The sequence below is a fragment of the Solea solea genome, chromosome 9, assembly GCF_958295425.1.
Source record: "Solea solea chromosome 9, fSolSol10.1, whole genome shotgun sequence".
NCBI classification, from domain to species: domain Eukaryota; kingdom Metazoa; phylum Chordata; class Actinopteri; order Pleuronectiformes; family Soleidae; genus Solea; species Solea solea.
The window spans coordinates 10,987,023-11,004,966 of record NC_081142.1 but is presented as its reverse complement, the minus strand read 5'-3'; the positions used below and the strand labels follow the sequence as shown (position 1 = coordinate 11,004,966).

General features: G+C 41.5%; 2 protein-coding genes across 3 annotated transcripts; one reads left to right on the top strand and one right to left on the bottom strand.

Moving 5' to 3' along the window:
- The first annotated feature begins 272 nt into the window (after positions 1-272).
- tab3 (TGF-beta activated kinase 1 (MAP3K7) binding protein 3) lies at positions 273-9,139 on the top strand. Of its 2 annotated transcripts, XM_058638382.1 has the most exons (7): positions 273-463; positions 1,139-1,310; positions 2,302-3,574; positions 5,165-5,325; positions 5,630-5,723; positions 7,863-7,946; positions 8,272-9,139. In XM_058638382.1, exons 2-7 carry the CDS (start codon positions 1,209-1,211, stop codon positions 8,415-8,417), a joined length of 1,860 nt encoding a protein of 619 aa, XP_058494365.1. In that variant the 5' UTR covers positions 273-463; positions 1,139-1,208; the 3' UTR covers positions 8,418-9,139. The 2 variants fall into 2 exon arrangements, 1 of the variants encoding a protein (XP_058494365.1); XR_009241330.1 differs by lacking the exons at positions 5,630-5,723; positions 7,863-7,946; positions 8,272-9,139 and adding an exon at positions 3,841-4,273 and having other exon boundaries at positions 5,165-5,260.
- A 74-nt stretch (positions 9,140-9,213) lies between these two features.
- On the bottom strand, positions 9,214-17,632 carry tmem47 (transmembrane protein 47). Its single transcript, XM_058638383.1, has 3 exons — positions 17,241-17,632; positions 11,517-11,657; positions 9,214-10,935 (listed from the first exon to the last, which is right to left on the bottom strand). The coding sequence occupies exons 1-3, from the start codon at positions 17,464-17,466 to the stop codon at positions 10,757-10,759; spliced, it is 546 nt and encodes a 181-aa protein (XP_058494366.1). The 5' UTR covers positions 17,467-17,632; the 3' UTR covers positions 9,214-10,756.
- Between the last annotated feature and the right edge of the window lie 312 nt (positions 17,633-17,944).

The window sequence follows — 17,944 nt, the reverse complement described above, 5'->3', positions numbered from 1 at the left end:
TGTAATGACTGTGCTCACGTTTTCACTGTCTGCACACGTCTTTCTTAACTGTTTTTGCAGAATTTCCCCTTTGAGGGATAAAGTTTATCTTATTTTATCTTATATTTCAACTTATTATATTTGTATACATATATATTCCTTTATTTTGCTGCTATGTTCTGTTGTTGTCCATTTGATGTCTCACGTTGTACAATTTCCTGTCAACCTGTATATTTTTTGTCCATCTTGAAAAAAAAAAAAAAAGATTTGAACGACTTCCTGGTCCGGGCAAATGTGTCATCGCGATACAACAGCCTGTCCGTGATCGGTTCCGCGGCGGGGGCCTGACGCTGGAATGCGAAACTATAAGTTATTAAGCCAAACCAAAAACCTGGCAAACCTCGGGGCGTCATTTCACAAACATCTCAGCTTGCTCTTATATCTCAGCTATGGTCTGAGCCACGAGACAGACGCGTAACATATGGTGAGTTTTAACAAGAGCTCCGCGCTACACCTCGCTGACTTTAGCATGACTAGCTAGCTAATCCATCCCTGTGACAGCTGACCGGGACTACGACTAGCATTAGCAGAGCTAGCTGCCAGACAGTTGACTAATTCTATTAATCTTACTTAAATTGGCTTTTGGAGATCTGTGTTGCTCACTGAGCCATCGGTACAACCTCGGCGTTGTTGTTGCTTGCTGTAGGAGTGTCATTAGTCTGGTGTAGTTGTCAGTTTCAGTTATGTACTTAGGTTAAACTGATGCTCATAAGTAGCTTGCGTGCTAGCTAGCGATGGTATGTCGTCGTTGCTTGGTGCAAAGGTATGGCTAAACAAACAACAACAGACTGACAGGCCACCTTGTTAGCACCCGTGTGCTAATGCGAATGAACGTCAGGGATGGATGGTCTTTGTGAAGGTGTGCTAGTTTTCTTGATTTGTTCGACTCTTTTGATGGATACGTAGTGCTCATAAACAAACTCAGGTTGACATGCCCTGTAAAGACTAATAGAATTGTTGGCTGCAGTTATTGCTGACACATGGGGAGTGTGACAGACATTTTGCAGACCAGTAGTGCAAATAGGATTGTTTTTCACTTCAGGGTTCTAATGAAATTTGAGTTCAATCATCAACTTTGATTGTCATCTTGTATCTTTAGGGGATGAGCCGAGGTATGGTATTTCCCCCACTGCTGCTTTGGGCTCGTTGACTCTCTGTGTTGGCTCAGGATGGCGCAGGGAGGTTCTCAGCTCGACTACCACATCCTGCAGGACCTCAAGCAGCGTTTCCCGGAGATCCCAGAAGGGGTAGTGTCACAGTGCCTTCTGCAGGTATTTATTTACACCAGTGACATGCTGTGAGGTTCATGGCTGCTGAGGCACAGCTATACAAATATATAAACCCACAAAAGTAGTTTATTATCTAGGCAGTTGGCAGCATGCACACTGGCTACTGGTTATGTTTCATATCTCTTAAGCATTCTTTACACACATAGGTAAGGTACCTATTTGGCTAAGAAAGAATGAATGTTACATTTACAGCTGAGAGAGCACATTTGCTCTGCATCCTCCAAGAACAGCAGCAACAAGCACCTGTTGGGCTCACATGTGCCTCTGTCAGTGTGGCAAGGTACTGTCTGCCTCGCTTGGGCCTCTTCACTGTGGTTTTATGTCATACACATTCATTGAAGATAATAGCCAGACTGTGGGAAGACTGGCTGAATAATAAACTTGTATGCAAACATTATATTGGCCACATAGAGGGAGACGGCAACAGGCATGCATGCATGCATCAACCCAGTGTGTGAGGTATAGCAGTCTGAGGTGAGGTTGCCGCTGCCACACTTTCCATGTTTCTCCCCTGTATTTGAACAGGAAATGTGCAAAATCAGGGTTTTTGGCTATAAAAATGATCAAACTTATTGGAATCATTCCGAAAACAAATTTATTGTACAGACAAGAGGACTCATCTATTTTATGTTATCATTATTTGTTTTTTACTTTTCATGATGACTCGTGAGGCTCTGCCTTACCTGACCACACATCCCAGATTTACACACACAGTCAGACACAATACACAACCATATGCTCGTATAGCTGTTTGGAGATTGTTAGAAAATTGCACCAGCATGATATTGGAAAATTGTGACTGATTTTCACATGGTTGGTGGGTAGATTCATTGCCACACGTATTACTTTGTTTAGATATTAACCTCTAGCATTATCCATTATGATGTATATTGGAGAGTAAAGCAGCACAATGAAGTTTTTAACACTCGGTAATACATTTTGTATTCCTGAGACTGTTCTGTTTCTGTCTCAGAACAACAACAACCTGGATCTCTGCTGCCACCTCCTTGCCCAAGAGAGTAATAGATACCTGTATGGAGAGTTCCACCACAGCCCAGAAGAAGGGCGAGTGAGAAACCACATGCTGCACATTAGTCTGGGCTACCCAGGCTCAGAGGCAAGTAAGACAAACGGAGGACAAGCAGGAGTAGGGCGCTCTCTTGTGCACAGCACTAGTGACAGTCACATCGAACCCCAGCGGCCGAGCTACCCTGAGCCACTGTCAGCCCCTGCCACTATGGCCCCCTCCCCTGGATATAATCCTTTTTTTATGAATGACCAGAGCCGCTCTGCAAGCACTCCCACTCCTCCACCCACCATGCAGGGCATGTCTCCCACATACGCCCCTATCCCACGTTATACTATGAACCCAATAACGGTCACCCTTTCTCAAAATATACCCAATGTTCCACAGGCTCTGCAGATCCCTCCTGGGCACTATGCTAACAGCACAAACACAACCTTATATATTCGACCCTCACCCTCCCAGAGCCCACAGCCAGCACCCTGGTCCTCTTCAGCGGCATCTGTCTATCAGCATCAGCAATCTCCCTACAGCACTCCCACATATGGCTCACCTTACAGCTCCCCACAACATCAAGTCCAGCCACAGCCCCAACCACAGCCTCAGCCCCAGCCCCAGCCGCAACCCCAGCACCAGCAATATGTCTTTCTCCCTATTAGCTCCCCAACCATTCCCAGCATGCCCTACCATCACCAGCAACAACCCCAGCAACAGCCAGCTGTCTACAGGCCCTACCACACAAAAAGTTCTCTCAAGAACCAAATAGAGATTACCTTGGAGGGTCCACGACCACGCAGCAACTCACCCGTGCACACCCCTCACCCCCAAGGAGCGCTTTACATGGCCACCAGCCCTTCACCCAGCTCCCCTTCAAGGGGCATCACTATGAGTGGACCTCCAGGCCCAGCAGCCTTTCATCCTGGCTTGTACCTGCAGCACCAGGGTCCTGCAAGGCCTCGGCCAGCCTCTTCTCCTCAACCAGGCCAATCGGCCTACACTTTCAAAATCAAAGTGTCCCCCGGAGGCCAGGCCCAGAGGCCATCCAGCTCACCTCCAGTGGTTGAAGCAGAGTCTCTTCTCAACATAGTAGACCAAGGGGAGCACAACGCTGCACCTGCACCCATCCTCCCCATTTCCGCTCTACCAGGGAATATTGCTAATCAATTTCAGCAAATGCCCCGACGCACAAGCTCAGGCTCTGATGACTATGCTTACACACAAGGTAAGGGATTCTTGAGTTTTCTTTAGCCCTGCATTTATGTGTATCACTTATGTGTAAACTTAGAAATGTTTTCCCTGTGAAACTGATATTTGATGTGTGTTTGTGGCTGTGCAGTTTATGATAAAGGCAAAGACTTTGTCTCAGTTTGCATTTTTGCACACGCACATGCTATGTTGAGTGCATGAATGTGTTCATACTGACGAGTATGGTTATATACAGTATCTGGATGAAAAAAGTTTTGTTCTTCTTTCGGCTTCTCCCTTTAGGGGTCGCCACAGTGGATCATCTGCCTCCATTTTGCCCTATCCCTTGTGTCCTCTTCTGTTACACCAACTGTCCTCATGTCCTCCTCCTTCTCTATGGTCTTCCTCTTCCTCAGCTCCATCTTCAACATCCTTTGTCCATTATAATCACTATATCTTCTCTGCCCTTGACCAAACGATCTCAACATTGCCTCTCTTATTTTATTTGCAAACTATTCAACCTGATTTGTCCCTCACATCTTCAGCTCTGCCACCTCCAGCTCTGCCTCCTGTCTTTTGGGCAGTGCCACTGTCTTCAAGCATACATCATAGCAGGTCGCACTACCATCTTGTAGACCTTCCCTTTCACTTTTGCTGTTATCCTTCTGTCACACATCACCCCTGACACTCATCTCCATCCACTCCACCCTGCATTGCTGTGGATGTTTGACCCCAGGTATTGAAACTCATCCACGTTTGCTCCCTCTACCCTTCACTGTTCTACCTATCTCACTGTCATTCATACACAGGTATTCTATCTTGCCCCTGCTAACCTTCATTCCTCTCCCCTCCAGTGCATACCTCCACCTCTCCTGGCTCTAGATCTTTTGATCCACCTGGATCAAAATAGATAAATGTGAAATGTAACTATTTTTGTGACACAAAAATGTGACATATACAAGTAAAACACTGACTTTTTTAAGTCAACTGACAAAGTCAGGTTCAGTTAAACACGTAAACACCACTAACCAAAGTGCATAACAGCCACATGTGCTTTCAGACAACACGATACAGTTGAAATCAACACTCTATGCCAGGAAGTATGCTGTGTGTGCTATGTTCATATGTGGTTGTGTACTAAATGGAATATCTGATGTCAGAATTCAGCCTAAAGAAAACTGTTTGACATCGTAACTCATGAAACCTTGAACAGAGTTTACTGATGCATTTTATCTTGGAAACTGATATTTGTTTTCAATGTACTGTCTCTTTTTCTCCATGTGTTTTCATCTGTATGTTTTTTTCTGTTTCTGTTTTTTGGATAAGACATGTACTGTATAACTGACACATCTCACTTCCAGTACTGCAGGGTTTGTCTCTCTTGTTGGAAATGTATAAAATGATATCTATTCCATTAATTAAATTAGATTTACCTTCTTATTCATTCATAAGCTGCTGGTTCGTGTGGTGGTAATGGATATACATTACATACATACTTTGTTACATTTGAAGTTTTTTTTTTATTTGAAAAGACAAATGACAAGTAAGGGGAATTTATTTGATAGTGTTAAACTTTTATCTAGGCTAAATTGGTATCATTTACTATATATACTACTCTGTTTTATAGCTCTCTTGCTCCACCAGCGGGCCAGGATGGAGCGTCTACTGAAGGAACTGATGCTGGAGAAGCAGAAACTAGAGCAGCTCAAAGCTGATGTCAACAACATGGAATATGATGCCCTTCAAAGGCGCTTTCGACGAGTAAATTCAACCAGTCTTATACCCAGAGTAAGGACTTGCACATTCTTGTCACCACAAATCTTAAATTATACATTTCCATATGCTCACAAACATTATTTACAACCACAGACAAGAATTATTATTAATTGTACAGGTTCATAAAAAATGAACAGAAGATCCAGCAATAATAATAATAACAATAATAATAATAATAATAATAATAATAATAATAATAATATAATAACGTAATACCCTGTTATATAAAGTGATGGGAAAAAAATGACCTTGTAAGAAGCTTGAAATGGTCACGGGAGTATATTTGGTGATGTGCTTTTGGTTATTCTAACTGCAGCCAGAGGAGATGACCAGATTGCGGAGTTTTAACAGACAGCTTCAGATTGATATCGACTGTACTCTGAAAGAGACGGATCTACTGCAGTCCAGAGGTATATATACACACACTCACTCACACTACATGCTCACACAGAAGTGAACAATACAACACACACCTTGTAAAGTGTGTCTCAGTTTTATGTGAAATCATTAGGCAAATTGGTCACTCTAACTGTCCTGGGTGTACCCCGCCTATCGCCCTATGTCAGCTGAGATTGGCACAGCACCCCTGCAACCCTCCTAACAAAGCGTTACAAAATGGATGGTTGGACTGATCTTGAAAAAGCAGAACAGAGAAGCAGACCAGATTTAGCTCCAGCGTGATGGATCCATTGCACCTTTTTAATCATACAAACCTCTAGTGCAGGCATCATTCTGCCAAGTTAGGCTTCACGGATAAGATGCTGTGTTTATATTGATGTGTGATGTTTGGGTAAGCCCTACCAACACAGGATTTTCCAGTCCAGTGCCCGTTTAGATTTTTGAGGGTTTAGAAAATGTGCAGATATTCTCCTTTCCAGTTGTACAAATATGTTTTAAAAATATTTCTAGTGTTTTTCTGCTAGTGCTCATGCACTGACAGTAAATCGATTTATATGTGAGTTGTGAGTTATATCCCTCAAAAACCTTTTAGTAAACAAAGAGCAAAATATGTATTGAAGTTGTTTTAAAGAGCATGATTTGTTAATATTTTTCCTTAAAGCTGTGATTGTTAAAGCATCTAGGTATGCAGTCAGGTTGGAAATTGTACTAAATCAAATTTCTTATAGATGGATAAAGATGGATAACACATAATGTGATTGGGAGTCGAGCTACTACTGCATGTATTACTTAAGTTGAACCAGAGATCAGACTCGAACTGGCCTCAATGCTCTGACCATGTGACACAGTTTCCGTCTCTGACTAATACCTGGAAATGATAAAAGAAGTCGGTACACAGAACAATTAGACAACAGTATCAGTTAGTGCATTTTTAGGACTGATGAAGAGACCAATTTGTTGCTCCATCAGCTTAAAGAATTTTATATTTTTAAGTTAATGTTTAGACATGCCAACAACTTGCCACTTGCTAAACTGTAATCTGCCTTATACCAACAAGCTAAAAGGGGCTCCCTAGTGGAGCAGAGGTGAAAACACTAAAGTCAATAAATCGATTCTCTACTTCTGCTTGTATACTGGGACAAGAGCAGTGTTGCAATTGAACAGCTTCGTTAAGCTACTTGAATGTGGTTTGGCACGTGCCGAGGGTCTTTATTCTGAGCTTTTGAATCGTGGCAAGTGGCAACCCTGGTGCCACTCTCAGATTTTGTTATGAGTTGGTCAATAAGTCTTAACTCGCAACCAAAAAGCCGCTTTAAAGTAACTCTGTATTTTATAGTAATTCTCACAATGTACACAATGTCTTTCTTTCAATGTAAACATGTTAATCCACGCAAATGTGTTGGCAGACAATAACGTATGTATGTCAAGATTTAGGACATCAGTGTAGTCCTGTAGTTACAATGTCCCTGTTATTTAGAAGCGTAACAACATCCCCACTTTGCGCCGTATTTTATGAGTTCAAACAATAGTCAAATGGATCAATGATTGTGTAACATTGTGGAAAATGCTGCTAATTGTGATTGGTTTGTAACAGCCAGTAAATGTGTAATTTGCATTACCCAACATCCAGCTCATTGACCAAGAAAACTTTGCTCAACGGAAAATGCAGCTGCAAGAATATATCGTCAAACCATCTTCACGCCATCTTCGTGTGGCTTAAGTATTATATTAGCTTGTAAGTTTATATAAATAGAGAGTATTTTAACTAAAACTGGTGTCTTTAAGCCAGCAATATTATAATGCTGGTAAAAAATAATGTATGGAACTGTGTCCAAGTGAAGAAGAAAAACAGTATTATTCATACTGAATTGGCTTAGTAATTGTATTATTATATTCACTAGGGGCTGTAAAGAATGAGAAACCAAGGATCTGCACTGGTTGTGGCATGTTGCATCAGGTTTCAATGAAATAATTGGGCATTTTTAATATTGGACGCATTACTTTTTTATGTTTATTGTTGCAAAAATTGAGCTAGGTTAAACAGCTATTCTTTTCTGGAGCTGGAAACCAGTTGGACTGATGACAAACTTTTACCTGGGATGATCACGTTTAAATAAACGTCAGTATTTGATTTCTGCTTTCCTCCACAGGGAAGTTTGATCCAAAAGCAATGAACAACTTTTATGACAACATTCAGCCTGGTCCAGTTGTTCCACCTAAACCCGGAAAGAAAGGTGAGAATTGTCCAAAGCAGTTTCCATGGCATAAATATGAGTCATACGGATTTGTAAAGAGGTTAACAGATTTGAGTTTCTGCCACTTTCATATTTGTCTTATCTGGCATTCAGCTGTCAGGGGATTTGGGACTTTTTTGTGTATTGACCTCCACAAATCTGTTGATATGGAACCTAGGTGAGAAAGATGGATATTTAGTGAATGCCAAAGTCTATCAACATACACACTTATAAATGGTTGATGACCTTGAGGTGTTGACACTGCATTTTGCATTTTATCACACAAATAGTCTTTTTATGTACTGCTTCTGTCTGGCTTCATCAGAAGGGGAGCAGGGCTCCAAGTCAGTGCCAAGGCTTCAGAGGGACGAGGACTTTGAAGGCGCCCAGTGGAACTGTGAAAGCTGCACCTTCCTCAACCACCCTGCACTCAACCGCTGTGAACAGTGCGAGATGCCGCGCTGCACCTGAGCTGAGGACTGTGCTGTATTTCCACATACTTGCTCCATCTCCTGCCGCACCCCTCCAGAATCTGTCTAGAGGTCTTCCGTTCTCAATCAGTATATAAGTCCCTCTTACCTGCTGAGGAAGAGCCACTATCCCTGACTTCCCACTTGTGCTGCAGCTCACATCCACTGCTCCTGTGCACTTTGGCCCTCATTTCTGTTGGCGGATGATTAAACCTTTTCCGGACGGTTGGAGACTCTTCTCATGGCAAATGTATAGAAGAGGGAGTGACATTCCGAGACACTGGCAGTGATTGAGATGGAGCTTCTGAAAGGTCAAATTATTGAGGTTTGATGAGGAGAAGCTACGGTTTACCTAGCGAACATTCCATGCAGAATGATTGACTGCCCTGTTTACACAACTATGCCTATTTCTGAACTCAAAATGGAGGAACCTCTACTTAAATTCAGAACCTGTAACTATCTCTCTCTCTCTGACAGTGAATCAACGAAAACAATGGTATATAAGTTGTGACTAATGCGAAATGTAGACTGTACACTGTATCTAGCTCTGTATTAGAGCTCATTTCACTGAAAGAACACTAAAGACAATTGCATTTAAGTATATTTCTGGTACTTATATGCATATCATGCCACCCTGTATTATGTGTTCTTAAGATATTGATTTTCTGTGCAAATGCCTCAACTTGCTGTACTTAATAAAGGAGCTGATTCTATGTGACTTTACCATGCACATGTCACATTTCTACATAGTCCATATTCCACAAATGGTCTGATTTCCCCCAAAATGAACATGCACACCTTTTTTTTTCACAGTACACGTTTATTGTATTGGTAAACAAGCCAGTGGGATTCAAATACAGCAGCAGGTGTTACATTATTTTACAAGTGTTGCAAAAGAGAAAACTGACTGACTACTTTTTTTTTTCTTTTTTTTTTAAATAAGGTGTGAGAAGATCCCTCACTGTCCTCCTTAGTTTCATCTTAACACAACTCACCCACAGCATGCTGGAATTTTCTTAAGTAACTGGAGACGCAAGTAAAAAAAGACCCAGAACATGCCTCTCTGAAAATTGATGCATCCTTAATGGTGCCTACTCAGAATCCCCATTTCCTACAGTGGTAAGATAAGGAGGCATCACATGGGGAGGTGTGTGCTCACATGTCGTGATATGATCATGCAGCTTTGCACACATGCACTCAGAAGACCTGGTCATTTGCCTTCTTCCTTCCCACTGTTCTGCTTGGAATGGATGTTACTTAGAAGTGTGATTACTACACATACATATGATACTAGAGTCTTTTTCAAAATTATGCTGCAGGACGAAAGTTTAAGCATAGTTTATATGTAGCGACAGTGTTAATTATTCATGACTGAATGTCCCCCTCATTAGTATAGATATTTGGATATGGCAGAGGAATGTTCATACTGTTTTTCCATAGCTCCTACGTATTATGTGACTTTTTTAACACATATAGGGCAGGAGAGATAAAAGTTACTCTTCCAGAGCTTCATTGCATATTTTCCCTAATGTTATTATGCCCTACTAGAGGAAGAAAACAAGTCCAAGTTCTAGTTAAACTGAATCTATGGGGAAATGTATGATGTTACATTTCCTTTGGAAGGCCCTGTCTTCCTCACTTTGTAATCCTCAGGATGTGAGTCAGTGAAAATGTTCCATTAATTGCCTGATTATTCCTTGCCTCCCTTTATAATTGGGGAATTGTTAGTCCACAAACTCCTCCTTATATGGGGTCAGTGAATCCATCTGCTGCCACCAGATTCTCTGCCCAAATCTTAGACCAACTGGAGTTCCACTTAAAGGGGACACAGACAAAATGTGACATTTTCTCCCAGACTATCTCATTTGGATATAGAAGTCCTGTTCACAGCTGAGCTGGCTACCTAATCTCGGATCACAGAGTTTCAAAGAGAACAATAACCTTTTTGAAATCTATTTTTATACTTTTGCTTTGGGAATAGCTATGGCTGGGGGTGTTTAGGGGGGTTGGGTGTCTGTTCGTCCTTTATTTCGACCCCCTCTTGTAAGCAATGCCTTCAAATTTGTTATAAAAAAATTACTTTTGTATTTTTTTGGGCCATGATTTAAGATTTAATATACTAATTATAACAAGGTGCACTTAATAATTAAGTTTTCACTACATAAAGTGTGGACATACATGGTCGTGAACTGAAACTCATCTGGTCGGTGAAGGCAAACAACCGCAATGCAGTCATTCTAGTTCTAATCTGTGTTTGTGCACTTGTGTAACAGTTTGTTTTACAGAGTGGGCTCCAGTGGAAAAAAGGGAATCCTGGTTTCCGCTCCTGTCTCACACATTTCAGTAGTAGTCTTCATAGTTTTTGGGGTTGAGGCAGTAGAGGATAGCGCCTCCAAACGAGAAGATGGTGGATCCCCAGGCAAGGCCGTATCCCCAGTTAAATTCATGATACACCCTCAGACTGACCGTCTCAATGAACTTAATGGGGAACAGGACCAAGCTGCACACCTGAAGAACCACTGCAAAGACAAAAAGGGGAAGGAGAGAAGGTATATATGTCAAAAATGTATACTTTTTTATCTTATTGGGTCAAACAAATATCGATTTGGTGATATATCGTCGCCCTTCCTCGTGTATTACCATAACCCATATGCTAGGGCAAATACTGCTATTGTAATTAATAGACGAAGGTGCTCTAAAGTAAACAGTCCCTGCCATAATGGGGGAGAAATCTACGCTAAGAGTTGCTCCATCCATGTTCAATACATAGACTTTATGCACTTTGTTATCGCTATATGATTGTCATTGTTATATTATATGGTCATTGTGCACCATATATTGCATAATGCAATGTGAGGTACCCTGTGAATCCCACCCCTTTTCTAAAACAACCATGACTAACTTGTGGAACACCTGAACGAAGGAAGAGTTAAGGCCAATGCCACTGAATACTTGCATTCAAATATGAGTTGATAGGTTTGCCTGGGAAGATCCTTACAACCTCCTATGCCAATCTAATTTTTTTTAGAAGCTGAGTCACTATATTTTTTGGACTTTTCCTCAGTTCTTTCTCCCACAATAAACAAATGTTTTTACGTACCTGCAGAGAACAGCATGACGGCTACTGGCTTGTAGCAGCGACTCCTGGAGCCAGAGCACAGGGACACCAGCGCCACCAGGAAGGAGAGCAGGGTGAGTGCCGCCCCCCCTAACAGCAGGGCCAGTGTGGCGATCTGCCAGTCTGAGACAAACACACACAGACACAGAGAGGAAGTGATTGTGGGGGGAGGCATGAAATAACACTGAGAGATGAGAGTGTGACATAGGTAGCTAAAATAAGGTTACACTGGAGAGCTGTGTCCGTGCCACTGGCGGGAGAGAGGAAAGTGGAGAGATAAACGAGGGATAAGGGATAAGAGGAAAATAAGGGGGATCTTGGTGAGCCACAGGAACACTGCAATGTTCAGAGGCACACGAGAGAAAACCGTATCACCACAGTGTAAACACAAACTATTTGTGGTCAGAAGACAGAGACAACTCCCCCACAGCACATTCTGAGAATCCAATGAAGGCTAATTATGTTTTGATGCGAGTAACTGACGGGAGGGTCAATGACCAGCAGCAGAACAACAGTGATCTCACAGCCGTTTCTGTCTAACGAGAAACAAACAAACACAGATTTCAGCAGTTCACTAAAGATACCAGTGCAGCAGAAAGACAAAGTGATTCTGACTCAGGTAATGATTATCCATCCCTCTTACTGACACTACCTTAGCAGCAACTTTAGCATTTCATTGAGATTTACTTTAAAAACACTCTCAACAAGAAAGAACTATCATGTTCATCTCACTTTTAACTCCACGTCAAAAAGGGGAAGTACGTGTACATTATACAGACTTAAATGAAGAACTTTTATGTCACATTTCTCTTTGTTTTCTTCTTTTTTTATGAAGTAAACAATGCTTCAAAATTGAAGCATTGCCAAGAATATTCCCAATCTAGGGAGAGGCAGAAAAATCATTAAAACATTCAGCAGTAAGGGGGGAACGTGACAAAACATAAGCTCCTTAAAGAACAGTTCCCACTCATGTTGAGGGGAGACTTTATTCCAGCGAAGTGCAGCTCAAATATAAACAAACATCCACTACTTTTTGACCAAATATGGTTCAGGTTTAAAAATGGGCCCTGTCACCACAGGATGTTGGAGAGAGCCCACAAAGAGCATAACACAAGGCCCCACTCCAAGAAAGACCCCTCGATTTCTCGTGCCACGGCCTCTCAGTGAAAAGGCCATGGCCTGCAGCTGTTAGTGTAAACCTTTGGTGAGATACAGTATCTTCTCGAGTTTAGTTTGGTGCCTTCAGCCCAGTGAGTGGAAAAGCCTTATCAGTGCACCCAGGGAACAGCAGCATGCAGGAAAAAAGTCCTCTCATCTCAGATTTGGAACACACCCCTCACACTGTGCAAGAAACACAGCCAAACAGAGTTATGGCGCTTAAAGGCTTTGACGAGCAGGAAGTGCCAAACTATTAATCAGAGCCCTACATGATGACAGATGGAAGAGAAGATACAGTTCACAAGATCTAATCTGAGCATTAATTATGGTCCCCCTGTTTGCCTGTGCGGGACTGATGTTTTGTTCATCGAAAAAAAAAAAACCTTTAGGGCCCCATTTCTGTTTCTTTGTCTGAGACAATGGTGGAAGATTTGTGTCACAGAAGAGCCTTGAGTGTCTCGCTTGCTTTCGCTCTCTTCTTTATCTCTCACACACACGTACATATGGCAAGTGGTTTTAACATTTAATCAGAGGAGAGGATATTTACTACCGATATCTGTCATTCTTACTTGTCTGCATTTCGATTTTTGCCATTCATGTGTATGGGGTTTGGCATCATAGATATCCAAAAATTGTAGATAACGGTAATTCCAATAACAGATATCTACGTCATTATGACTACATTCTTCTTTTTAGACATGTTCTATTAAGTTATAGAAATAGTCAAAATGAAGTTGTAAATATCACAAATTTGAATTGTGACAAGTCATAATGACGTAGTAGATATCTGAAACTGGAATTAGAGAGATTCAGTTACAGATGTCCACAACTGAACTGTAGATATCTATGATGACAAACCCCACACACATGAATGGCAAAAGTGATGTCATTCTGACAAGTAAATATTGAATTACAGATATCTGGAGCTGTAGTTTTAACGACTAAGAATGACGTCACAGATGTCTGCAACTACAATTCATACTAGTCACAATGAAATGATGATCTCTTATCTGTCATGGTAATTCCAGAGAGTCAAACTTGGCGATGACATACGTACGCGTGTGCTTCACATCCACACTTGACTGCTGGCAGGTCTGATGCTTGGAGCCTGAGGTAGTTATCGGAGGTTAGTCATGATTAACTCTATAGCAATAACTGATAATGTGATGTTGTGTTGGTGATAAGATGTTCATCACTGTTGGGTGCAAAGAAAATCATCACTATCTGGGAGAACAAACTTGTCCACAAATTAAACGTTAAACATAATTTGATTGGCTAGTGCTTGTGCTGGAATATTTGCATCATTTGAGTAGATGATGCTCTCGAAGTAGTGCTTGGAAAGTTGAACCTTTTTCAACTTCTACCTCACAAACACCTGCAAAGCAAAAGCAATTAAACCACAATGCAGGTTGGCAATGGCTGAGCTGATTCTATACTCAGTATGTGTCTGATACTGGCAAAAAATTGGACATTGGAAACAAGTAAAATCCGATACAACCCGTAAACCGTAAATATGATGTAACTGCTTCACTTAACAAAGGCAACATGCTTTAAAGAGAGATGTTCACCACCACTGTCATGTGACCAGGATGTGAGTAATACTCCAACCAGTGCAGTATTATGTTTTCTAAATGGCTGATTAAATCTGGGTGGTAAATGCATCAGCTCAAATATCATAGTAATGGCTTAGCTGTTTAAAAGAGGTAAGACTATCAGACTAATATCTGTGTTGGTAGAAATCCAAGGTTGTGATAGCGGCATCAGACACCAAAAAGTGCTATCAAGTCCCATCCCTATACACACTTGCTCTCTGACCATCCCCAAATTCACAATCAATAACACAGTAAATTATTAATATGCTTTGCCTTCTCTGCATCTGATTGGTTTAACTCACACTATGGCTCCACATTTATCCCCTCATCTCACACCAACCTGGCATCCACACACACACACACACACACACACACACACACATTGCTGTGTCATCATGGCTCCACATTCCTAACCCTGTGTCAGGTCTGTACCTTTTATACTTTCCCTCTGACCCCATGCCTAAACAAGTGTGTTCGTGTATGGGTATCTTTGTGAGGACCAACTCTTTTTGAGGGTTAAGGCTTGGTTTGAGGGTTAGGGTTAGTCACTTTATTTGTGATGGTTAAGGGAATGCATTATGTCTATGAGGGTCCTCGCTATGAATGATGCACAAATGTGTGTGTGTGTGTGTGTGAGAGAACCAGAAACAGAAAAAGAGCTACTGTACAGTGAAACATTTCATGAGCCTGTAACGAGGCAACATCTATAATGTCTGCATTCTAATTCACACTGAAACTTATGGTGCAGGCCTTGCAGTACAAGCTCAAAACATCAGAGCAGCCAGCTGGTGTTTCAAACTAATAGGATTTATTTAATGCCCAGAGCATGACACTGAGGAAATATTGGGGGGCTGATGAGGGCTGTGGTGGGGGGCGGGGGGAGGAAACTGATTACTGGGATTCAAATCAATAAGGCTAGCCAAGCACAAGCCTGAGGAAATGGGCAGTTTGCTGTGTGCATTTACTGTGGTATGCTGTTGCTGCTGACACGGAGACTGCATGTCTTTATATGGCACCAAAGTGCACTTTGTCTGCACTGACAGGGGAAGGATTGGGGCCAGTGTGACCCACAGTTACACATCTCTCAGACGGAAAGAAAACAGTTTGTCAGACTAACAAAAACACAACTCTCCACTCAGCACACTGGAGCAGGTCAGCACCGGCAAATGGAGTATTTTCTTGCTGACTGACCTAAAAACAATTTAAGCTGATACAATCTTTCTGAAAAAGAAAAATCACTATTTAGTGCAATGTATACGAGACTATAGCACGGCACCACGTGTGAAAGTTGACATTTTCCTGAGCAATTTTGGCATTTTCAAGCCAGCGATGCAATCAATGTTAAACTCACATTAACAGGTCAGTGTTTCACCTAACAGATCTGCCAGAGCTTAAGCAATTGTAGTAAACATCAACATTACACATCGGACAAAGAACATCACATTAGATTTTATAGGCCAGTCATCAGGCTTTAAAAGGGATTTCCTGAAATCACAACAGACTTTTGTTCGAACAGCATCAGCCACCAGTTTGAGTTCAACCACCTTTCTTTTTTTATCTCTGTATGAACAGCTGTGGTGGAAATATGAAATGCTTCCATTATAAAAACTTAATGTGGGGAATCCATGCAGAAGTTTCCTTAAAACAGGACATCAGCGTTTCTGGAGTGCTTCACTTGTTTCCCTGGTTACTAATCTCCAGGCATCTGGACCTCTGGGGAGTTCTCTGCTCTGAGTTAACCTCACTCCTTGGCCGGTGAAGAAGCCCACACAAAGGCTCATTTTGTGTGCAACAAAAGGCTAAATGAAACCCCAGCTGGACCGCTATACTGGCAAGACCAAATTCCCACATCATTGGGTGTCGCTCTGGGAAAAAAAATGTACCAGCCTGGATTGATAGTAAATCTTGTTCATCAAACTTTCATACTTCAAGATGACTTTAATAGTTCAACATGATGTAATTTCAGGCAGAAAAGTTCTGCAGTTTAAATTAACCAGGCAATAGTTAATCATAAAGTAATTAACATGTACCAATCTCCAGGGCCGTGTTTTATAATTCTCACCCACAGAACAGATTGGTTTAGCAGCACACAGTCTGCAGGGAACCTTTGTTGTCCCCGAGCTCCGCACACATCTGACGTATGTGAAAGTCTGTGCTCCTAATTCAGAATTCTGCATTCAACAACATGAATTTAACTTCTTAGGTAAATAACAAAATATAGGCTACTCCTCAATAAATAAATGACACATTGATGAATAATGCAATATCCATCAGTGGAAAACCAAAATCATGATTTGAAACGACAGACAAGTGATCCCTGAATTGTTTTAGCAATGTATATAGGGCTGAAACTGAAATTACTCGATTAATTGATTATTCATTGATTACTAAATTAATTGTCAACCATTTTGATAACATTTCTAAAGAATAAAAACAATTTTTCAGATTTTTGTACAGCTTTTTAAATGTGAATATTTACTGGTTTATTTGCTCCCTAGAACAAAGAAATTATTAAAAATAAATATGTCAGGTTTGAGAAACACTGATTTTTCGTTTTTCAGCACTTTCTGAACCAAAGGATTACTTGATTAATGGAGAAAATAATCGAGTAATCAATTTTCTTATTATCTAATTATCGTTAGTTTCAGTCTTCAATGCCAATATATAAAAGGTTTCACGTGTATCAATATTATCAGTTTACTTCAGGTGTGTGAAATGTTGCTCTTTAGTCGAGTGTTTCTTGTTTTCTGTCCTTTAATGAGTTTAAAAACAATTAACTGGTTTCTTCAACTATCACAGTCATGCTCATTAGGGTTTCAGTCGATGCTACACACTGTTTAACAACTTCTTCACAACAACATGGTGGTGTCCCACAGTGTCCCACAGTGTCCCACACAGCATCACACCATCACATCATCAGTGAGGAGGCTACAGGCGCCTTGAGCGCGTCTCTCACCCGTGGACAGCGTGCTGTTACAGGACCACTCCGCGGAGCTGAGGTGCTTCCAGCAGGACACCCACAGTGACAGATAGTACTGGTCGTCTGCCGTCACCCACGCCGGGCTCACCATGGCCCCGACATCCAGGCATAGTGCGAGGAGGACGCACACTAATCCCACCAACTTCATTGGCGTCAGCGGCGACACCCGGACCTCCTCTGTGCCGCTCACGGATGAAGACATGTCCAATTAAAGTGGCTCACTCAGTCAACAATTAACAAGAAGAAAAGCACTACAGATCTGTGGATGAAGTCGCGGGTGTCCCCCCCGCCTGTGGGTAGCAGGCTGGGGACCGTCTTTCCTCTGTATGACCTGAGTCCAGAACCTGAGCTCTGTGAACTGGACCAGGCTGCACTTCACTGAAACAACACTGAGCTGCTGCTGCTGCTGGTGCCTCCAAGGTCCTAGTGCCGAGATATCATAGCTGCACAGTGGTGTCAAACTCATGTCCCGCGGGCTCAATAGTGAGCAATCATTTTATTGTAATGGTAATAATAATAATAATAACAATAATAATATTAATAATAGTAATAATAAAACAAATAATAATAATGATAATGATAACATATAAGGTTGTATTTATCACATGATTAAATCCAGTGTTAATATTTGGTTACTGTCCAAAAATTCACGTTTCTGTATATTTTACTTTTACTCTACA

Bases quoted from the DNA above. Each gene is read 5' to 3' on its own strand.
- tab3 (XM_058638382.1), top strand. From the start codon at position 1,209: ATGGCGCAGGGAGGTTCTCAGCTCGACTACCACATCCTGCAGGACCTC. The intron at 1,311-2,301 runs GTATTTATTTAC...TTTCTGTCTCAG, and splicing joins TGTCACAGTGCCTTCTGCAG to AACAACAACAACCTGGATCT. The intron at 5,724-7,862 runs GTATATATACAC...TTTCCTCCACAG, and splicing joins GGATCTACTGCAGTCCAGAG to GGAAGTTTGATCCAAAAGCA.
- tmem47 (XM_058638383.1), bottom strand. From the start codon at position 17,466: ATGTCTTCATCCGTGAGCGGCACAGAGGAGGTCCGGGTGTCGCCGCTG. The intron at 11,658-17,240 runs GTGAGAGACGCG...TGTTTGTCTCAG, and splicing joins TAACAGCACGCTGTCCACGG to ACTGGCAGATCGCCACACTG. The intron at 10,936-11,516 runs GTACGTAAAAAC...TTGTCTTTGCAG, and splicing joins CGTCATGCTGTTCTCTGCAG to TGGTTCTTCAGGTGTGCAGC.